This window comes from Gymnoscopelus braueri, assembly GCF_963280865.1.
Source record: "Gymnoscopelus braueri genome assembly, chromosome: 14".
NCBI lineage: Eukaryota > Metazoa > Chordata > Actinopteri > Myctophiformes > Myctophidae > Gymnoscopelus > Gymnoscopelus braueri.
Genome location: NC_137619.1, coordinates 34956058 through 34972133, shown reverse-complemented (window position 1 = coordinate 34972133; position 16076 = coordinate 34956058). Strand labels below are relative to the sequence as shown.

The 16076-nt window shown below is 42.0% G+C and overlaps 1 protein-coding gene across 4 annotated transcripts in view; it reads right to left on the bottom strand.

Moving 5' to 3' along the window:
* The window catches only part of gbf1 (golgi brefeldin A resistant guanine nucleotide exchange factor 1), an 85924-nt gene that overhangs the window by 10931 nt on the left and 58917 nt on the right, over nucleotides 1-16076 (bottom strand). For all 4 annotated transcript variants that reach the window (XM_080449959.1, XM_080449961.1, XM_080449960.1 and 1 more), the window contains exons 13-31: nucleotides 15804-15902; nucleotides 15446-15640; nucleotides 14944-15136; nucleotides 14649-14789; nucleotides 14423-14511; nucleotides 13544-13746; nucleotides 12664-12787; nucleotides 11177-11302; nucleotides 8759-8841; nucleotides 7815-8051; nucleotides 7122-7215; nucleotides 6382-6558; nucleotides 5148-5212; nucleotides 3659-3782; nucleotides 2316-2387; nucleotides 2020-2114; nucleotides 1764-1917; nucleotides 1106-1331; nucleotides 707-867 (exon numbers count right to left, since the gene is read on the bottom strand). In XM_080449959.1, coding sequence (XP_080306085.1) covers nucleotides 707-867; nucleotides 1106-1331; nucleotides 1764-1917; nucleotides 2020-2114; nucleotides 2316-2387; nucleotides 3659-3782; nucleotides 5148-5212; nucleotides 6382-6558; nucleotides 7122-7215; nucleotides 7815-8051; nucleotides 8759-8841; nucleotides 11177-11302; nucleotides 12664-12787; nucleotides 13544-13746; nucleotides 14423-14511; nucleotides 14649-14789; nucleotides 14944-15136; nucleotides 15446-15640; nucleotides 15804-15902 — 2658 coding nt within the window. The remainder of the gene's footprint in view (nucleotides 1-706; nucleotides 868-1105; nucleotides 1332-1763; nucleotides 1918-2019; nucleotides 2115-2315; nucleotides 2388-3658; nucleotides 3783-5147; nucleotides 5213-6381; nucleotides 6559-7121; nucleotides 7216-7814; nucleotides 8052-8758; nucleotides 8842-11176; nucleotides 11303-12663; nucleotides 12788-13543; nucleotides 13747-14422; nucleotides 14512-14648; nucleotides 14790-14943; nucleotides 15137-15445; nucleotides 15641-15803; nucleotides 15903-16076) is intronic.

The window sequence follows — 16076 nt, the reverse complement described above, 5'->3', positions numbered from 1 at the left end:
CTAAGCTCAGGGGTTCATTTAGTAGAATTGCATAAAGCCTCTAGGGTTGTCACCTTGCCAAAGTGTTTAGAGCCCAGCTCTCACTACAGGAGTTTGAAAATCTTAAACGATTTGGAAATCTGGTTGCATCACATACTACAGGATAATCTTATAAGATTCCCTTCACACTTCAAGATGTAAAAATAATGGCGTGTCACATAGTACATACTGTAGGATTTTATCAAGATTATCGTGCCTGCCGGAGCAACGCAGCACCTCATGGGATCTCATCTCACGTGATCAAAGGCGGTATCAGATCGTAAACAACAGAGCTGGTTAAACTTGTGGTGGTGATATGTCTGGGAAGACATGTCATGTTCTTCCCACATATTGACAAGCCTCAGCTGTCCAACACACCCATGGGTTGTTTCGACCGGTAAAAAGACCTCATTCATTGAACGTCTGTCTCCTTAATTGCAGACTTGTCTCTCTCGGTTACACGTCACTCCTGCCGTCCCACCAGGACAGTAGTGAAGTAATCCTCCAGATAAATATCTGGATGGTTACATCATCCAGATATTAAATTATTGGGATGACGCTGATCGTGTTAACAAATTGGGAGGCTTAAGATTGGATCTTTGAACCCTTCACACCACAGAATAATAACAAAAAGAGCTAACAAAGCGTGTGTGTGTGTGTGTGTGTGTGTGTGTGTGTGTGTACGGACCACCAGCCATCCACTGCTTGCTACATCCACGTCAGTTGTAGAGCGAGGGATTCTGTTCTTGTTGTGCTCGGTGTAGATTTCAGAATCAGACGTATAGCCCCGATCCAGACTCAACCCTTCACTGGGGTGGTGGGATGACAACTCACTATCTGACAGGGCACCTGAAAAGAGGAAGAGTCGTTGGAAAACAACCATCATTTTAATTTTCATATAATCTATTTCAGACAAAATGTAGGACAGCTGACAGTGATTACACTGCACGGAAATCCTTAGCGTTAATTTCACTCGAAAAACTGTACAAATCCATTGGTATACTTCGGAGTTAAATGAACCTTAAATGTAACCTCTTTAGAGTTAAATGAACACTTGAGTATTTCACTGTATGCAGCGAGCTCTGACCTGTGTCATTGTCTGTATTTGAGGAGGTGAGCTGGAAGGAGGCTGGAGGTTTGACCCCGGCTCCGATGCACTCCAGCAGGGAGAACAGAGTGTACCAGTCGTCTGTACAGTGGATGTTGGCAGCGTTGGTCTTGAGCAGCTCGTGAAGGCCGTAGGCCACCTCCCGACTCACCCGCGACAGGACATGGGGCTTCATCATCAGCAGGAGACGCAGTGAGAGGAGCACCTTTAGTACACATGGACGAGAGAGAGAGAAGCAACGCTGCTTTAGATTCACACAGGAAATGGTGGCTGAATATTTGTGCACGTGCATGACAGGATATTTTTCATTTAAATTTAACTAGACATTCTTAAAGCAGCACAAATGTTGCAAAACCGAGCATGCAGCAAATTATATGAAGAGGTGAATATTCTGACCTCTGATCATTAGCAGGGACCTCAATTCTATGTTACACAAAAGACCCTAAACCTCTGAGGCACCTGACAGCACACCAAGCTGTCCCTTCTGAGACCGATTTTTCAATTCACTGTTTATTCCGCAGGAATTTATGGATACTTGGACAGTATTTGAATATTGTATGAGAGCACTAGCAAGCATTGCACCTTTGCTTAGAACAAAAGGAGCAAACTAATTGTTTAGAAAATATGCGTCGTGTACCTGAGAGCTGATGTCCTCTCGTCGTAGCAGGCGAATGGCCAGTCTGAGCAGTCCTACCACGGCCCTCTCCACCAGGAAACAGCTCTCATTGGCGTGGACGCACAGGTTGTACAGGTGATCCCGCACAGTTTGCCACACACACGACACACGGTCCCTATACACACACACACACACACACACACAAGACAAGTTATTTGGAAAACAGTTCACTTCTCTGAATTCAGTGGCAGTAATTTATAGATGTGGTCCTTCCTACCTGTTCTCCAGAACGATGCGAAGCAGCATCTCCAGACAGAAGGCAGCATCCTCCTCATCATAGGTCTCCTCATCAGGGGTGACTGAGATCAGAGCCTAAAGAATGCAAAATAGCAAATACCATTCTTCTCTTCACCTGACTTTTATTTAATAAAAAATTGATAGGTCACCAATATCGGGGCAATGTGAGTGATGACAATGCTGCCAGTAGGCAAAACCTGTATGTTGTGAATTAAATCTACAAAACGACAGTGACAGGACAGTAATATGATAATAATTTTCCTTCACTACAATTACCTTCATCAGTTCCTGTAGTGACTCCAACTGCAGGAATTTACTTTCTGTGATCAACTTCTCTGGGTCACATTGCTGAAAAAGGAACAGAGAGTACATGTATTTCTAATATTCCAAACAAAATTACACTGAAAACAATGACAGTGGGCAAAATATTCAAAAATAATGTTTGACACAAGCTTTGTTACTTTACATAATGTAAAGTAACTAACTGAAAAGAAAGAAAACCCACACTAGTAAAACGTGAGCTTAATTACCAGCTTTGGTGGTAATTACTTGAAATTGATGATCTCTACTATATCGGAGAACCGTATTTTCCGCACTATAAGGCGCATCTGAGTATAAGGCGCACCTTCAATAAATGTATTATTTTCATATATAGGGCACACCGCATTATAAGGCGCTTCCGCACTATAAGGCGCACTGACGGTGCGGCTTATAGTGCGGAAACCAATGGAACAAATATTGATACATATATAAGGCGCATCGGATTATAAGGCGCATCCGCACTATAAGGCGCACTGACGGTGCGCCTTATAGTGCGGAAAATACGGTATATGTATTTGAGTTTTCATTTACTCATATAAAGCAGCATTCTCTGTCAGCGGCCCAACGTCTTGGAATGAACTCCAAAAGTTTTTTAAACTGAGCTCCTTGTCATCATTTGGTCAGTTCAGAGCAATGGTCCTTAACACTTTTAACCGTGATTGCACCTGTTTTGATCGATTTACTTTGTTTTGATCGACTTGTTCTGTTCAAGTAATATTTTGTAATTTACTCTGATTGTAAAATGAAATGTAATGGATGTAATGGATTTGGATTGCGTCTATTTTGTAACCTCGGCTAGAAATGAGGCCTTGCCCCTCAACTGTACTCCCGAGTATAAATAAAGGTGATGATATTTTATTACCATTCTAAATGTTACTTTTTACTGCAAATACATTTCCCCATGCCCCTTATAAGTACACGTTACATTAATATTCTGATGACAAAAAGTTCCCTTTGAGAAGAAAATAAGTCTGTGAGCTCTTAGATGCAACTCTCCCCACCAGCAATGATCATCCATAGTCATATCTAATTCAAATTCAAACTCATGGACGTCAGGGGAGATTCTTATCGACTCAAATGAAATTTCAGCATTTGAAAATTCACCCTGAAATTTGGAGTGTACCGAACAGAACACACTTGATAAAGTTCAGAAACAGAATGTGTCTGATTTGTTTGTTTGAATTAATAGCATTCACTTTTCGCTGCGCAACATGCTTCCATAGAAGACATGCTGGCTTCCATGGAATCCAAATGACTGAAATCAGTGGTGGCGACTGAGAACTTTAATCCATGCGTACCTTGATGCAGAGGATGGCGGCCTGCTTGGCCTCCTGGTTCTCCGTGGAGGGTCCTGTCCGACCGGACTGCTCCGCTCCGCTCAGGGTCAACCAGTTGACAAAACTCAGCACTGCTGACTCGCCGCTGACAAAAACGACAGGAATGAATAATCATTTGAATGGTTTTGTTTTTGTCCGTTAGCTCTATGGGCGGCTGCCAGGTCTCCCATGAAAGGCAGATTCCCCCCCACCCCTCCACCCATCACAGCAGACCTTGATAAATACTAAGAAACATGATGACACCCACAGAAAGGGTGTCGTTCTCATTGTAGTTTCATCTGGAGAAAATACCATAATTCCAAAAATGTGTTTGTTTAATTTGCTTAAAAGGAGAAATCCGGACCAGCGTTTTTCGTACCTTTATCTGATGTTATTATATCCTAGAACGAGTGGTACAGTGGAATATTTTCATAACTCCATCCCGAGACCACCGCAGCTAAAAACTTGAGCGGATGGTCCTTGCGCTAAATCGCGTATTTTTATCACTCGAAAATTATGATTCTTTTGGTGATATCATAATGACAGAAACCTTGCCACAGTGTTTTTGTCCCAAATGGGTCGCCGTAGTGTTTACAAGCAGACTTGGATGAAATTACGGGTGAAATCTCGTCTTACGAGACTTCCTGAGGGGCGCATCTAACTGTGGAGAGTTTAATATGAACGTCAGATATCTAATAAAAAAAAAAGAAACGTGATTTAGCGCAAGGACCATCTTTCACGTTTTTAGCTGCAGTGGACTCGGGATGGAGTTATGAAAATGTTCTACTGTACCACTTATTATAGGATATAATAACATCAGATAATAGGATATAATAACATCAGATAAAGGTAAGAAAAAGGCTAGTCCGGAATTCTCCTTTAACCCATTAAGACCTGAGGCTGATTCTACAAATATCTTCTAAATCCTAACAGTTTTCTGAAAAACTTATGTCGCTATATCAGTGGTTCTCAAACTTTTTCATGTCAAGGACCCCTGAAATGATTTTTATTTGGCCGCCGACCCCATCTCAAAATATTCAGTTCTAGGGACCCCCAGAAGCAAAGATTTTAGTTTAAAACGTTGGCTTAAAAATACATATATATTCAAAGATTTGCACATATTTTCACTTTGTGCCGTGCTGAGCTTGTAGATCTGCTGTTTTTGAATAGCCAACTAATGTGTTATATATAGCTAAAATCTAAAATGACATAGATGCTTTCCCGGTTTTAATGGGTTAATGTTTGGTTTGCTTAATGTTTTTATTTATTTCACAGTGCACGTTATATGTTATACAAGCAATGTTTTGTTTCCATTTTTTTTATTCTATTTTATCTCTGGTTTAATGCAAAGTGCTAAATAAATAAAGTGAATTGCTATTACTATGATTATTCATTGATTATTATTATAAAGACTCCAATAGCCGCTATAAAAAAGGGAAAGCAGAAAAAGATCATTTGAACTTGTGCATACCGATTTGAAGGGGTTTCCTCTCTCTGAAGAGAAATCTTTCCATTTGGCTCCACAAAATCTTCCACCTGAGGCCGAAAGTGCAGATATTTCATCACCAGACAGCAGATGGCAGTACAACACAGAAGTTATAACAGCAAGTCAAGGGACCCATGCTGTCCCAATTTCATACTGTATAATTAATACTATACACAGCATACACTACTAATCGTTATAGTAGTTTTGGCAGTTGGCATGCAAGAAATTCACATACTGTTTTGTACTGAAATGAAATTACATAGAGTACTTGCCAACGGGGAGCATAGAGTTGCAACTTATCAACTACCATTATTTCAAATTTGAAAGCTATACAGCTACAACAACGATTACCATTTATTAATTCATTCATAATTAACTGTTCTTATAACACGTTTGTGAGACAATGCTCCCAATGACGAGAGTTGACTAATTACCTTTTTTTACAACTGTGAATAGCTCTTTTTTAGTATAACTTATATTCTATTTTTTTCAGTATAAATCCACAACAGTACATACTCAAAACCGCTTAAGAGTGTCCGCCCTGCGATTGGGAGGTCAGGTTTCAATCCCCTGAGCCTAGTCATACTAAATACCATAAAAATGGTACTACCCAATGCCTCGCTGCTTGGCAGTCAGCTGCAATGGATGGATTGAGGCTAAGTCCCTGTGACATACTAGCGTCATGTCCAGGGGGAGTACTTGTACATCTTGGATGGGAGATGTACAGTACATTAAGCCGCCTCACGCTACAGAAACAGGAGATAGGCTCCTGACCTAAGGGCCACATGGCTCACTGTTGGTTCCCATTGCTACTTACTTGACGTACTGAAAACACGGGTACAATTATTAAGTTAGTATACAGTATGGAATTGGGATGCCGGCTCAGAGTCAGACTCGGACAGAGAAAGTAAATCACAAAACATTATAGGAAAATCTGAACAAAAATAACATTTTAAATGTGAGTGTGAATAAAAAGCAAGTCTCTTGCACACCTACAAGAGGCGGCAGGTGAGTAGGAGAAGACCAAACGAGGGCCCAGCGCACAAAAAAATAAGAAACTCCTGCACACTGTCTTCAAATGCAATTAAGAAGATTTTAATGGGAAACGTTTCCCATTAAATCTTTTTAATTGCATTTGAAGACAGTGTGCGGGAGTTTTTTCCTTTTTAAATGCGAGTGTGAAAAATAATAATAATGGAAGTTATTCGTGTGCCCTGACCTCAACCATGGCTTTGGGCAGCAGCTCGGCTCTGAAGAGCTGCAGCATGGAGTCCATGATGTTTTTCCATCCCTCCCTCAGAATGTCGCCGTGGCGATGGGCCAGGTGGAACACGGTCCTTGCCGCCACCTGGGCCTTTCCGTTACTGCCAAACACCGTAGGTAGGTTCTCCACAGACTGTGGGGGAGGAGGACACAACCATGATCAACAAACATACTTACAGTATGAGCGTTATTGTTATTAACCCATTAAGACCTGAAGCCGATTCTACAAATGTCTTCTAAATCACAACAGTTTTCCCAAAATTGTATGTTGCTATATCTGTGGTTCTCAAACTTTATCATAATTGTCAAGGACCCCCAAAATTATATATATTTGGCCGCGGACCCCCCCCCCCCCATATCAAAATATTTTGTTCCAGGGACCCCCAGAAGCAAAGATTAAAATAATTAAAAATATTCCCAACTCTATTGACAGATTTCTATAAATCTCCAAAATGACACAGATGTATTCCCGGTCTTAATGGTTTAAGGATTACAATGGGTATTAAGTGTACTGATGATGTGACCGCTTGAGGCCGAAGGCAATGTTCCACCTCATGCAGAACAATAACGTTCTACTCTATTTTTTACTGTGGATATTATTTCCACTGTACAGTAAAGTTATATTAAGCAAACTGAGCCACATCAGCGTAATGGGAAGTATGCTGTGGTTTGTTCACTGAAATGTGCCCCACATACCTCACTGCTGAGAGTCGTGAACTTGCAGAGGGAGATGATCAGGTTGTCAAACACGTCGCTGAAGCCATAGTGAGCCGATATCATGGCACATTTCCTGCGTGAACAGACACAGAATATTATAATACTATAATAGTAATACTTATACACCGTACAAAAGCACTTAACATTTAGATTTGAACCATTTTGGAGAACAGACATTGGTTTAACATGGTAGCCAATTCAATTCAGTTAACCCATTCAATCCGGGAACGCATCTGTGTCATTTTAGATTTTAGCTATAACCGTTATTTTATACTTTGGCTGTTCAAAAATAGCAGATATACAAGCTCATAGCACGGCACCAAGTGCCGTGCTCCGAGCTGTAGATCTGCTATTTTAAAAAAATCTTGAACACACTTTGAATATATATATTTTTTCAAGCCAACATTTTTATTTCAAATCTTTGCTTCTGCGGGGTCCCTGGAACAAACTATTTTGAAATGGGGGTCTGCAGCCAAATACATATTTGGGGGTCCTTGACATGAAACAGATTGAGAACCACTGATATAGAAACATACGTTTTTCAGAAAACTGTTAGGATTTAGAAGACATTTGTAGATGCGTTCCTGGATTGAATGGCTTAATGTTAAATCTGTGTTACACGGATAGACTTTTGTGTTACTGTGACTACTTTTAGCCGCTTGGAGGCCTTACCTGAAACCAGCGATAGCCTTCTGGATGATGGTGTCATCCAGGCTCTTGTCAAACACATAGGAGAGGGCAGCGATGGTGGGGCCCCAGGTCATGGTGAACAGGTCGTGGTCGTAGCTGCCGGCCGGGACGTGGAGGAAGACGCCCTCTGGCGTGGCGCCGCGGTGCAGTAGCACACTCCACACGTAGTTCTCCTTCACCATGCCAGACTGTTCGTCCGGCATCACAATCTCTTCAGTCCTATTGAGGGGGAGGTCAGGGGTCAGGCTGGCTTGTGGTTGACATTTCTGACGAATTCAATTTTTGCCACGGACATAAAAAAAATTGTGCAATACTATTACCAAAAACACTAGCCCTGAATAACTGTGAGTGTTTAAATGGAACCATTTGTACACTCTCAGAGTTATCTATGGGGGTCCTTGCAAATAAAACATTTGAGAACCACCAGTACTAGTTGGACTCTTAATATGCCATAGTGTCACCTGGAGACTTGACTTGACATGGTCACATTTGTGCGTGAAAAGTGATGCTTTCAAAAGATGTGTTTATAAAACAACAAAACACACACACCTCTGTTGTGACGCAGTCAGCTGCATCAATTTATGGACGTTTACTTGAATTTCTTTGGTTTGACACATTCAGTTGATAACATTAAAATAATTGAAAATATTCCCAACTCTATTGACAGATTTCTATAAATCTCCATTAATTCCTGCTGGTCAGGAATTGATGTGCGAGGTGACATGATGATCACAGGCAAGGTCAGAAACACCATTCTGGCTGGGGTAAAGGCTAGCAATAAATTAACCAATTCATGACATCTAGTCAAAAGAAATTCAGATACAAATATTCGTTCCGTTGTTTTTAGCCGGTACACAGACATCCTGTCCTGAATTAATGCCTGGTAAGGTGAAGGCTGAGTGCGGGTATTCCTAGAGAGAGCTTACTTGATAGTGTTGTAGATTTCTTCTAACATGTCCTGGTCAAAATCTTTGTTCCCATTCACTCCCTTCAGATTCTTCTTGAATTGCTGTATGAAACATCATCAGAATAATAAAAAAATATATATATGAATCACAAAAACACTCACCATCATTTGCCAAGCAAGAGACTTTATTCAAACAATATAAAAAATAAAAAAAAACATGGATGGACTCTCATTTCCAATTTCCACCATCAACATGTCAGTCAATGCGTCTCAGCGAGCAAGCTTAGCTCCGACACACAACCCCTCTGGCAACCCTGCCTTCGTTAACGGAGGAGAAGACCCGACGACAATTAAAAAGGGGACCGAGGGGGATTGCCCCTGTTATGTGTCACTTAATATGCTTCAGTCGCGATGTTAGGAAAACAGGGATCGGAGCCAAGGACCTCCTGTAAATAAACATAAGCGCGCAGCGATGACGGACAACCTCAAGGCTCAGGTTTGTGTCACCACTTGGCTGGGGTTTGGCCTGCTGCTGGGTCAAAGCAAAAGGGAAACAGGAGATTCTCTGTAGGGAGATGGGACAGACAGAGAAATAAACACACAGCCAGATAGGGAAAGGGATTAAGAGGGTAGTGAGATCAGGCATGTGTTTGTCTGACTGGTATTACACACCCCCTCCCAGTACCTAACACAAACACACACACACACAGTCACACACACACGTGCACCACTTGCATATAACAAACTATCACACATTCATGCACCCTTTCATGCATAGTATCAGACAAACGTGCTTTGGAGCGGCCCATGGAAACAATAGCTGTCAGAGAGACAAAGCAGCTGGACAGACAGGCTGCCAAACCAGAACACAACCACTCATCTTGCTCCTCTGCGCTATGTTTATATAGATCACTCAGGCACTACACTACAGTGCCTAGACAATAGAGCAAACATCATATCAAATTCAACGTGAGTTTTTTTTTGCCTTAACAACATGTCATGCCATCGCCCAGCCCAGGGGACTGAAGTTTCATTTCTCAACTGGGCATAGCTAACCGATCTCCAAATCTACCTCCGCTGTCAACAAATGGTGTGGTGGTGAATATTACGCATTGCAAGCTGCTAAGTCAGTAAAGTGCATGGCGCCACTTTTATTGGCCCCCCCTCAAAAAGTGTTGGGTCAGAGTCTCTGTTGTCGATTGCCCACAGAATTCTGGGAGCCCACTTGAACCAAATTGCGACTGAGCCCTTGGGAATGTCTCGGAATACTTCAAACAAAACAGGGCACCACATGTACAAAATGTGGCGTGGGGTGTGTTTCGGTGTGAATGAGTACATGTTACTGTATGTGTTGTGTTGGCCTGCGTGTCACTTATTGGGTGACAATGTGAACATGCACTGTAAAATCCTCAGTGTTAATGAAACTTACCCTAGGGGTTCCATTTGTAAATTAACGCTGAGGATTTTACTGTGTGTGCATGTGTGAAGAGGGAGAAAGTCGCAGAGAACCAGAGAGTGCAACATTGAGCGAGAGTTCGCGCGCGTGTCTGTGCACATGTGCGCAGAGAGGAGTGCTTGTGATTGTGTGTCAGTGAGAGTGGCCCACCCGTACTGTCTTTAAAAGACTGCCCTAGGGACTTGTGTTTAGTCTTCACCCGCTGTCACTCAAACAGAGAGCGAGAGACAACCAAGAGTACAAAGACAGAGAGAGAGAAAGAGATTCAGAAATAGAAACAAGGAAGGAGACAGACAGACAGAGATAGACACAGGAAAGTGTGTGAGAGAGATATGAAGAGAAAGAGAGAGGAAAGAGAAAGATACAAAGTAAAATTTGTGTTAATTTATCCATTTGTAACTCTGAGAGTGTACATTTGTACACTCTTCGAGTTAAATGAACACTGAGTATTTTACTTAGCAGGAGAGCGAGAAGTGGGGTACTGTCCTCTCTGGTCTCTGATGCCCCCCCCCCCCCCCCCCGCCGCCTGTTCACATGACTAAGCAGCCTGAGCTCATCCCTGGGACAGACCACCACTGCGCACAGCTGTTGACCAGGGCTTTTTGAACTGCCATCAGTCGCTCCTACCGCCAAAGAGCACCAGTGGCAAATGCTGGCACCCACGGTGGAATGCCACTCCAACCAGACACACAACCAAAAGGGGGGAGGGGGGGAGCGGCACCGGGTCCCAATGAGAAAACTGTGAAAGGCTTTTATGAGGTCTTTGAAATGGGTTAGGCTGCACAGTGTAAATGGAAATCCTGTCATACGTGTGTTCATGGTGTTTTAGCCACTTTCACCCTGGGTGTCTCTATTTTGGGAATGTCATTATACAGTAGGGGAACATTTTTCAAAAATGTCTAAAACAAACAAAAAAAAAAATCTACATTTTCAAAGATTTCAGATGTACAAGCTCATAATGCATTGTGTGAGTGAACTCACCTCTATCGTCATGGGAACGCTCTGCTTGCGAACGTTGTGGTTGTGTTGATCAGTGTTCAGCATGATAACAGCATATGCCAGGGCGAAGCCAGCATCATTGGTCATGAAGGGAGAACCGTTCACTTTCTGCGCACGCACACACACACACACACACACGCACGCAAAAGGTAGACATTAATTGATCCTGCGGGGGATACTCAGTTTCAGCTTCACCAAGCTGATGGCTGTTCAGATGGTCATAATGAGCACTCGGGGGGGAGCTGTTAGGGGTTAAGTCTCTTGCTCAGAGACACTTCGACACGTATACTGAGCAGGCTGGGGAGGGCACACTGGCAACCTTACGATTCCCAGACGGCCTCTCTACCCACTCACCTTCAGCCTCCTCTAAACACATACTGTAAGATAAAGAAACAATATCCCATAGAGTAGACCACTTTTTCGCAAACAATGGGTTTAGTTAACGATTTCACAATTGTTAAAAACAAATTCAAACATTTTAAGTCGAAAGATAAGTCGAAACTCTAAGAAATTCCACACATTTGAAAAAGAAACGTTTAAGAAGTAGTGAAAACGGACGCATTGCATCACTACGTGATGTGAGCTTGTAGATATTTACACTATTTTGGGTCCCGGGGAGACATAAAATTTCTCTTTTGGGTATCAAGTTAAAAAGTTTGGGAACCACTGCCACACACAGTAGGCTATTATTGTTAAGTCGGCCGTATTTTGCATTTTAAAACAAAATGCCAGACACCAGAGGATTGACCTCATAACCCTACCATCCCTATTCAGGTGCAAACGAAAATAGAAGATCTACAAGCTCACAACCCGTCACATTGTGAAGAGATTTGGCGTACAGAGAAAAAACGAGGGTGCCTAGTATAGACTCCTTCGGGACTCCTGGGGGAGGTTTAAGTGGTTCATCTTTACTACACTATGACTGCAAGCACCGTTTTCTTTTATATAGTACACTGTAAATACAACTAACCTTGTCACAACATTGACAAGACATTCTGCTGGCATTACTCACCCCGTAGAGTGGAAAACTCATTTACAGTGCAACGTCTTAAATATACTCATGAACTCATTGGAGGCAACTATTTGTGTGCGAGGTCATCCTAAGAAAAGGATACTACTAGGAATAGTTTCCAGGGCACACACATCCGCCTGTTATTTTGAGAAGCCGTCATGTTGTAAATGAATGCCCCGGCTGAGCTTTGTCACACCCCTACCTTCCATTGCACGCTTGTGCGTCTGTCTGTGTGTGTGTTTGTGTGTGTGTGTGTGTGTGTAATAAATGGCAATGGTTATGTCATGCTGCCACTGTGACTGTCCTTGAGTGATTCCACTGGCTGTAATGACCTGATGATAGCGACAGTGGGTGTGCATGCGTTATGTGTCTCTCTGCTTAGCAGTAATGGAAGATGGCAAGATGGCACGTACGTGCGTGCGTGCGTGTGTAGGCTGAATGCATGCAGCTGCCTTACTTCCCAGTTGTCGGTGAAGGTCTCTAGTAACCTCTGGATGACTGGAGCCTCTCCCGGCAGCCTGAAGGCCTCCAGGTACAGACGCAGGGCCTCGTCAATACGCAGCCCTTGGAAGCCGAACGTGCTGCACGGAGTATTCAAACCGTTAACACAACATGGATTTGATTTTCTTCTGTCAAATTATGTTGTTGGCCATGTTTGAACATGTTATTGATTATAATTTTTTTTACATGTTTTGACACTCACTAAATAATGAAAAGGTTTGCAGGCAGCTCAAATGATATACACAGTAGTGTTTAGAAGCGATGTCAAAATATAAATGTCACAGGCCTGAATAACTCAAAAGGGTTCAAATAAGCTAGTCTTGTTTATCCGACCATAAATGTTGCTGTGATGTTTTTCGTTTTTTTTCTCACACCTTTTCACCACAGAGGCCATTTTGACAGGTAAATGAAGATGAAGTTAAAAACTTCATTTTGGGTTTGTTTCATATTCGTGCACACCGTAATACCTAAATGAAACACATCCACAAGTAATGTTATTATCTTCAGTTATGTTTTTACCCATCAAAATGTAGGACAAGGCTGTATTTATCCCCAAGTGCAGAAGATCATGCTATCCTTTGCAGTTGCACTCTCTCTACTGAACACCCGCTCCAACCCTCTAGTAGGAGTCGCTAGCGTAGCGACAGAGAGTCGACTTTCCCCACACATGGACACCACCAATTGTGTTCATTGGAGTGACCAGTAAAGCACCGTGGAGGAATTCAATCCGAGATGCCCAATGTTGAGTCTCTAGCCCTTTTTACTCGCACAAAATTGATCTAATGGACTGCTCTACCACCTGCACTTCTACAAAAGCTAAAGACGAAGAGGCCTACTTGACGAAGCTGTCCAGCAGGTCCATGTGCTTGCGGTCACTGACAATCTCCCCAATCTGCTTCTTGTCGAGTCGCGGGTTCTCTCTGAGCCACTGGGCCACCTGGTTGTTGTCCATGGGATTACTGAGGAGGCCTTTCTCCTGCAGGAACTGGATTCCCTTTTTGGGTTTCTGATTAAACAGCTCCGTCCCATTGATCAGCAACTAGAGAGAGATAGAGCAGAATACAATTAAACATTTATCAAGTGAAGGCACATGATCTTTTCTGTGTTGTGTAGGGGTGTGTGCACTAGGGCTGTCAAATGAGCTCAGAAATTACAATCGAATTTCATTCTTAAAAGTTTTTGATTGCCGTATATTCTATTATTAGTACATTTTGTAAAGCAAATTATGCTGATTGATCATATGTAATGTTAGAACTGGTCAATACCATTATATCAACAAGCTTGCCAATTGTCAAGAAAAAGCTTACAAAAGGTAATATAACTCATATTTATTTCATGTCTCAGAGTCAGAACTGACTTCAGTCAAGTGGAAAACTATAGCTAAATTATGCAGAGTGAGACATTATTTTACCTGGGTTACACCTTCTGATAGTTCTTGATTGTTATCAGAAATTAAATGATGACTCATGGAGGCTACCGGACCAGCACATTAATCCTGCTAGTGTTTCAGTAGCATGAGCGTCAAAAATACAACTTGTACCCTGAACGCTAGCCACGCCTACTAATCGAACACTTTACAATCAATAGCACATTTTCAATGATTATAGTAGATTATAGATAGTCGATGATTATTCAAGGCTTGATTATTTATTTGACAGCCCTAGTGTGGACTGTGGACTGTTTATATAAAATCTATAAGTCATAAGACAGTGAACCTTCTTCTTGTTTTTAATGTCATTCAACTCTTGCGAATCTGGGAAACTTGAAGAGAATCGTTGAGGCTTTGTTGGTGCTTTCTTCTCAGCTGAAAAAAAAAACCCCAATACAAAACAAAAAGATTTCCATTAACTTTCAGCATCAAGCATCTTTTGTTTCTCCATGTATGATAGTCCATGTATGTTTTGTGGACTGCATCATATGAATGTGGTGTAAAAGACTCACCAGTGTCAGCCTCGTCCTGATCCTGTCTGCCTAGTCTCATCTTCTCAGCCATCAGGTGTCCACTGGTAGGTGGACACACTGCATCACTCTCAGTTTCTGGAACATTCTCCCTGTTGGCACTGTTCCCCAATAAAGTAGTGTCTAAAGACAAAGAGAGATAAAATATTCATAAACTCTTCCAAATGTATCTTGAATGAAATTATGGTACATAATTGACATTGTTAAGAACCTTAATTTTTGGGAGGTGAACAGGTCCAACACAGTATATAAAGTTGTACTTGGTGCAGGAGAGTACCTGTTGTTGTGTCTGTGCTGTTTTGAGTTAAGCCCTCAACTTCTGGCGGCGCGGTTTCTGATTGGTCCTGCTGAACTGCGCTGTTGAGCACCTTGGCTTGGCAGTTGGCCTCAGTGCTGTCAATCACAGTCAGCAGAGCCTCTAGAGAGAGGAGGTGAGTGGTATAGAGCTGCCCAGACACTGGGAAGGCATTCTGCAGGAAGTGAAAGTGAGAAGCATATATTTTGTGAGTGTTTGAAGAGAAAAATCGAGAGGCAAAATCGCTGACATAAAGCACAATACTGACAGAACTATAATCCAGTAAGTCTCTCTTCAGCTTTTTATTCATACATCTCGATCCCTCTTTATTGACGTTTCACCAATTGACAGTATTGAGCCAACAGGTAAGCAAACACCCTGAAATCGTATTACTTATTACTGTTCATCAAGTACAGAAATATCTTAAACTCAATTTATACTCCAGAGTATGTTTGAGGCATTAAAAGCTATATAACTTGTCTACCTTAGACAGCAGCTTGGTGAGGTCTTCAAACAGGTTGGAACAGTAGAAGTCACAGTCGTAGTTGATATAGAGCTCTGTCACAAAGCTGGGGATCCTCCACAGCTGCACCAGAGCCTCCAGGGCCATCTCCTTCATCTCATAAGGCATTTTCATGTTCTCTGACGTGATGATGTCCATCAGCTTCTTCAGGTACATCTGTGGGGGCGGAAATATTATTGCTGTTTATTGTTGATTTATTGTTGCTTTATTGTTGCATCCATTAAGATGTGCAATGAAGGACTTAAAAGATTAACCGATGCAAAGATAAAATATTATAAACAAAACAAATACTGAGTGACAGGATGTTGTTGTACAGTACCTCAAGCTGAAACTTGAGATGCCCTCTCATGCCCTCAAAAAGCAGGAAGCAAGCACGTATTGAGGCAGCATACAGGTTCATGCGCTCTACACTCAGCAACTGCAACAAAGAGAGAGAGATTTAGATTAGAAATACAGATATATAGTATATAAATAACTGTTTAAACAATTGTGGGACCACAAACCAACCCAATGGAAAGAAAATGCACCAGGACTTCTTAATGTTTTTAAAATTAATACAATTTTGTTTTGTCCAAGTATGGTAGAGTATATT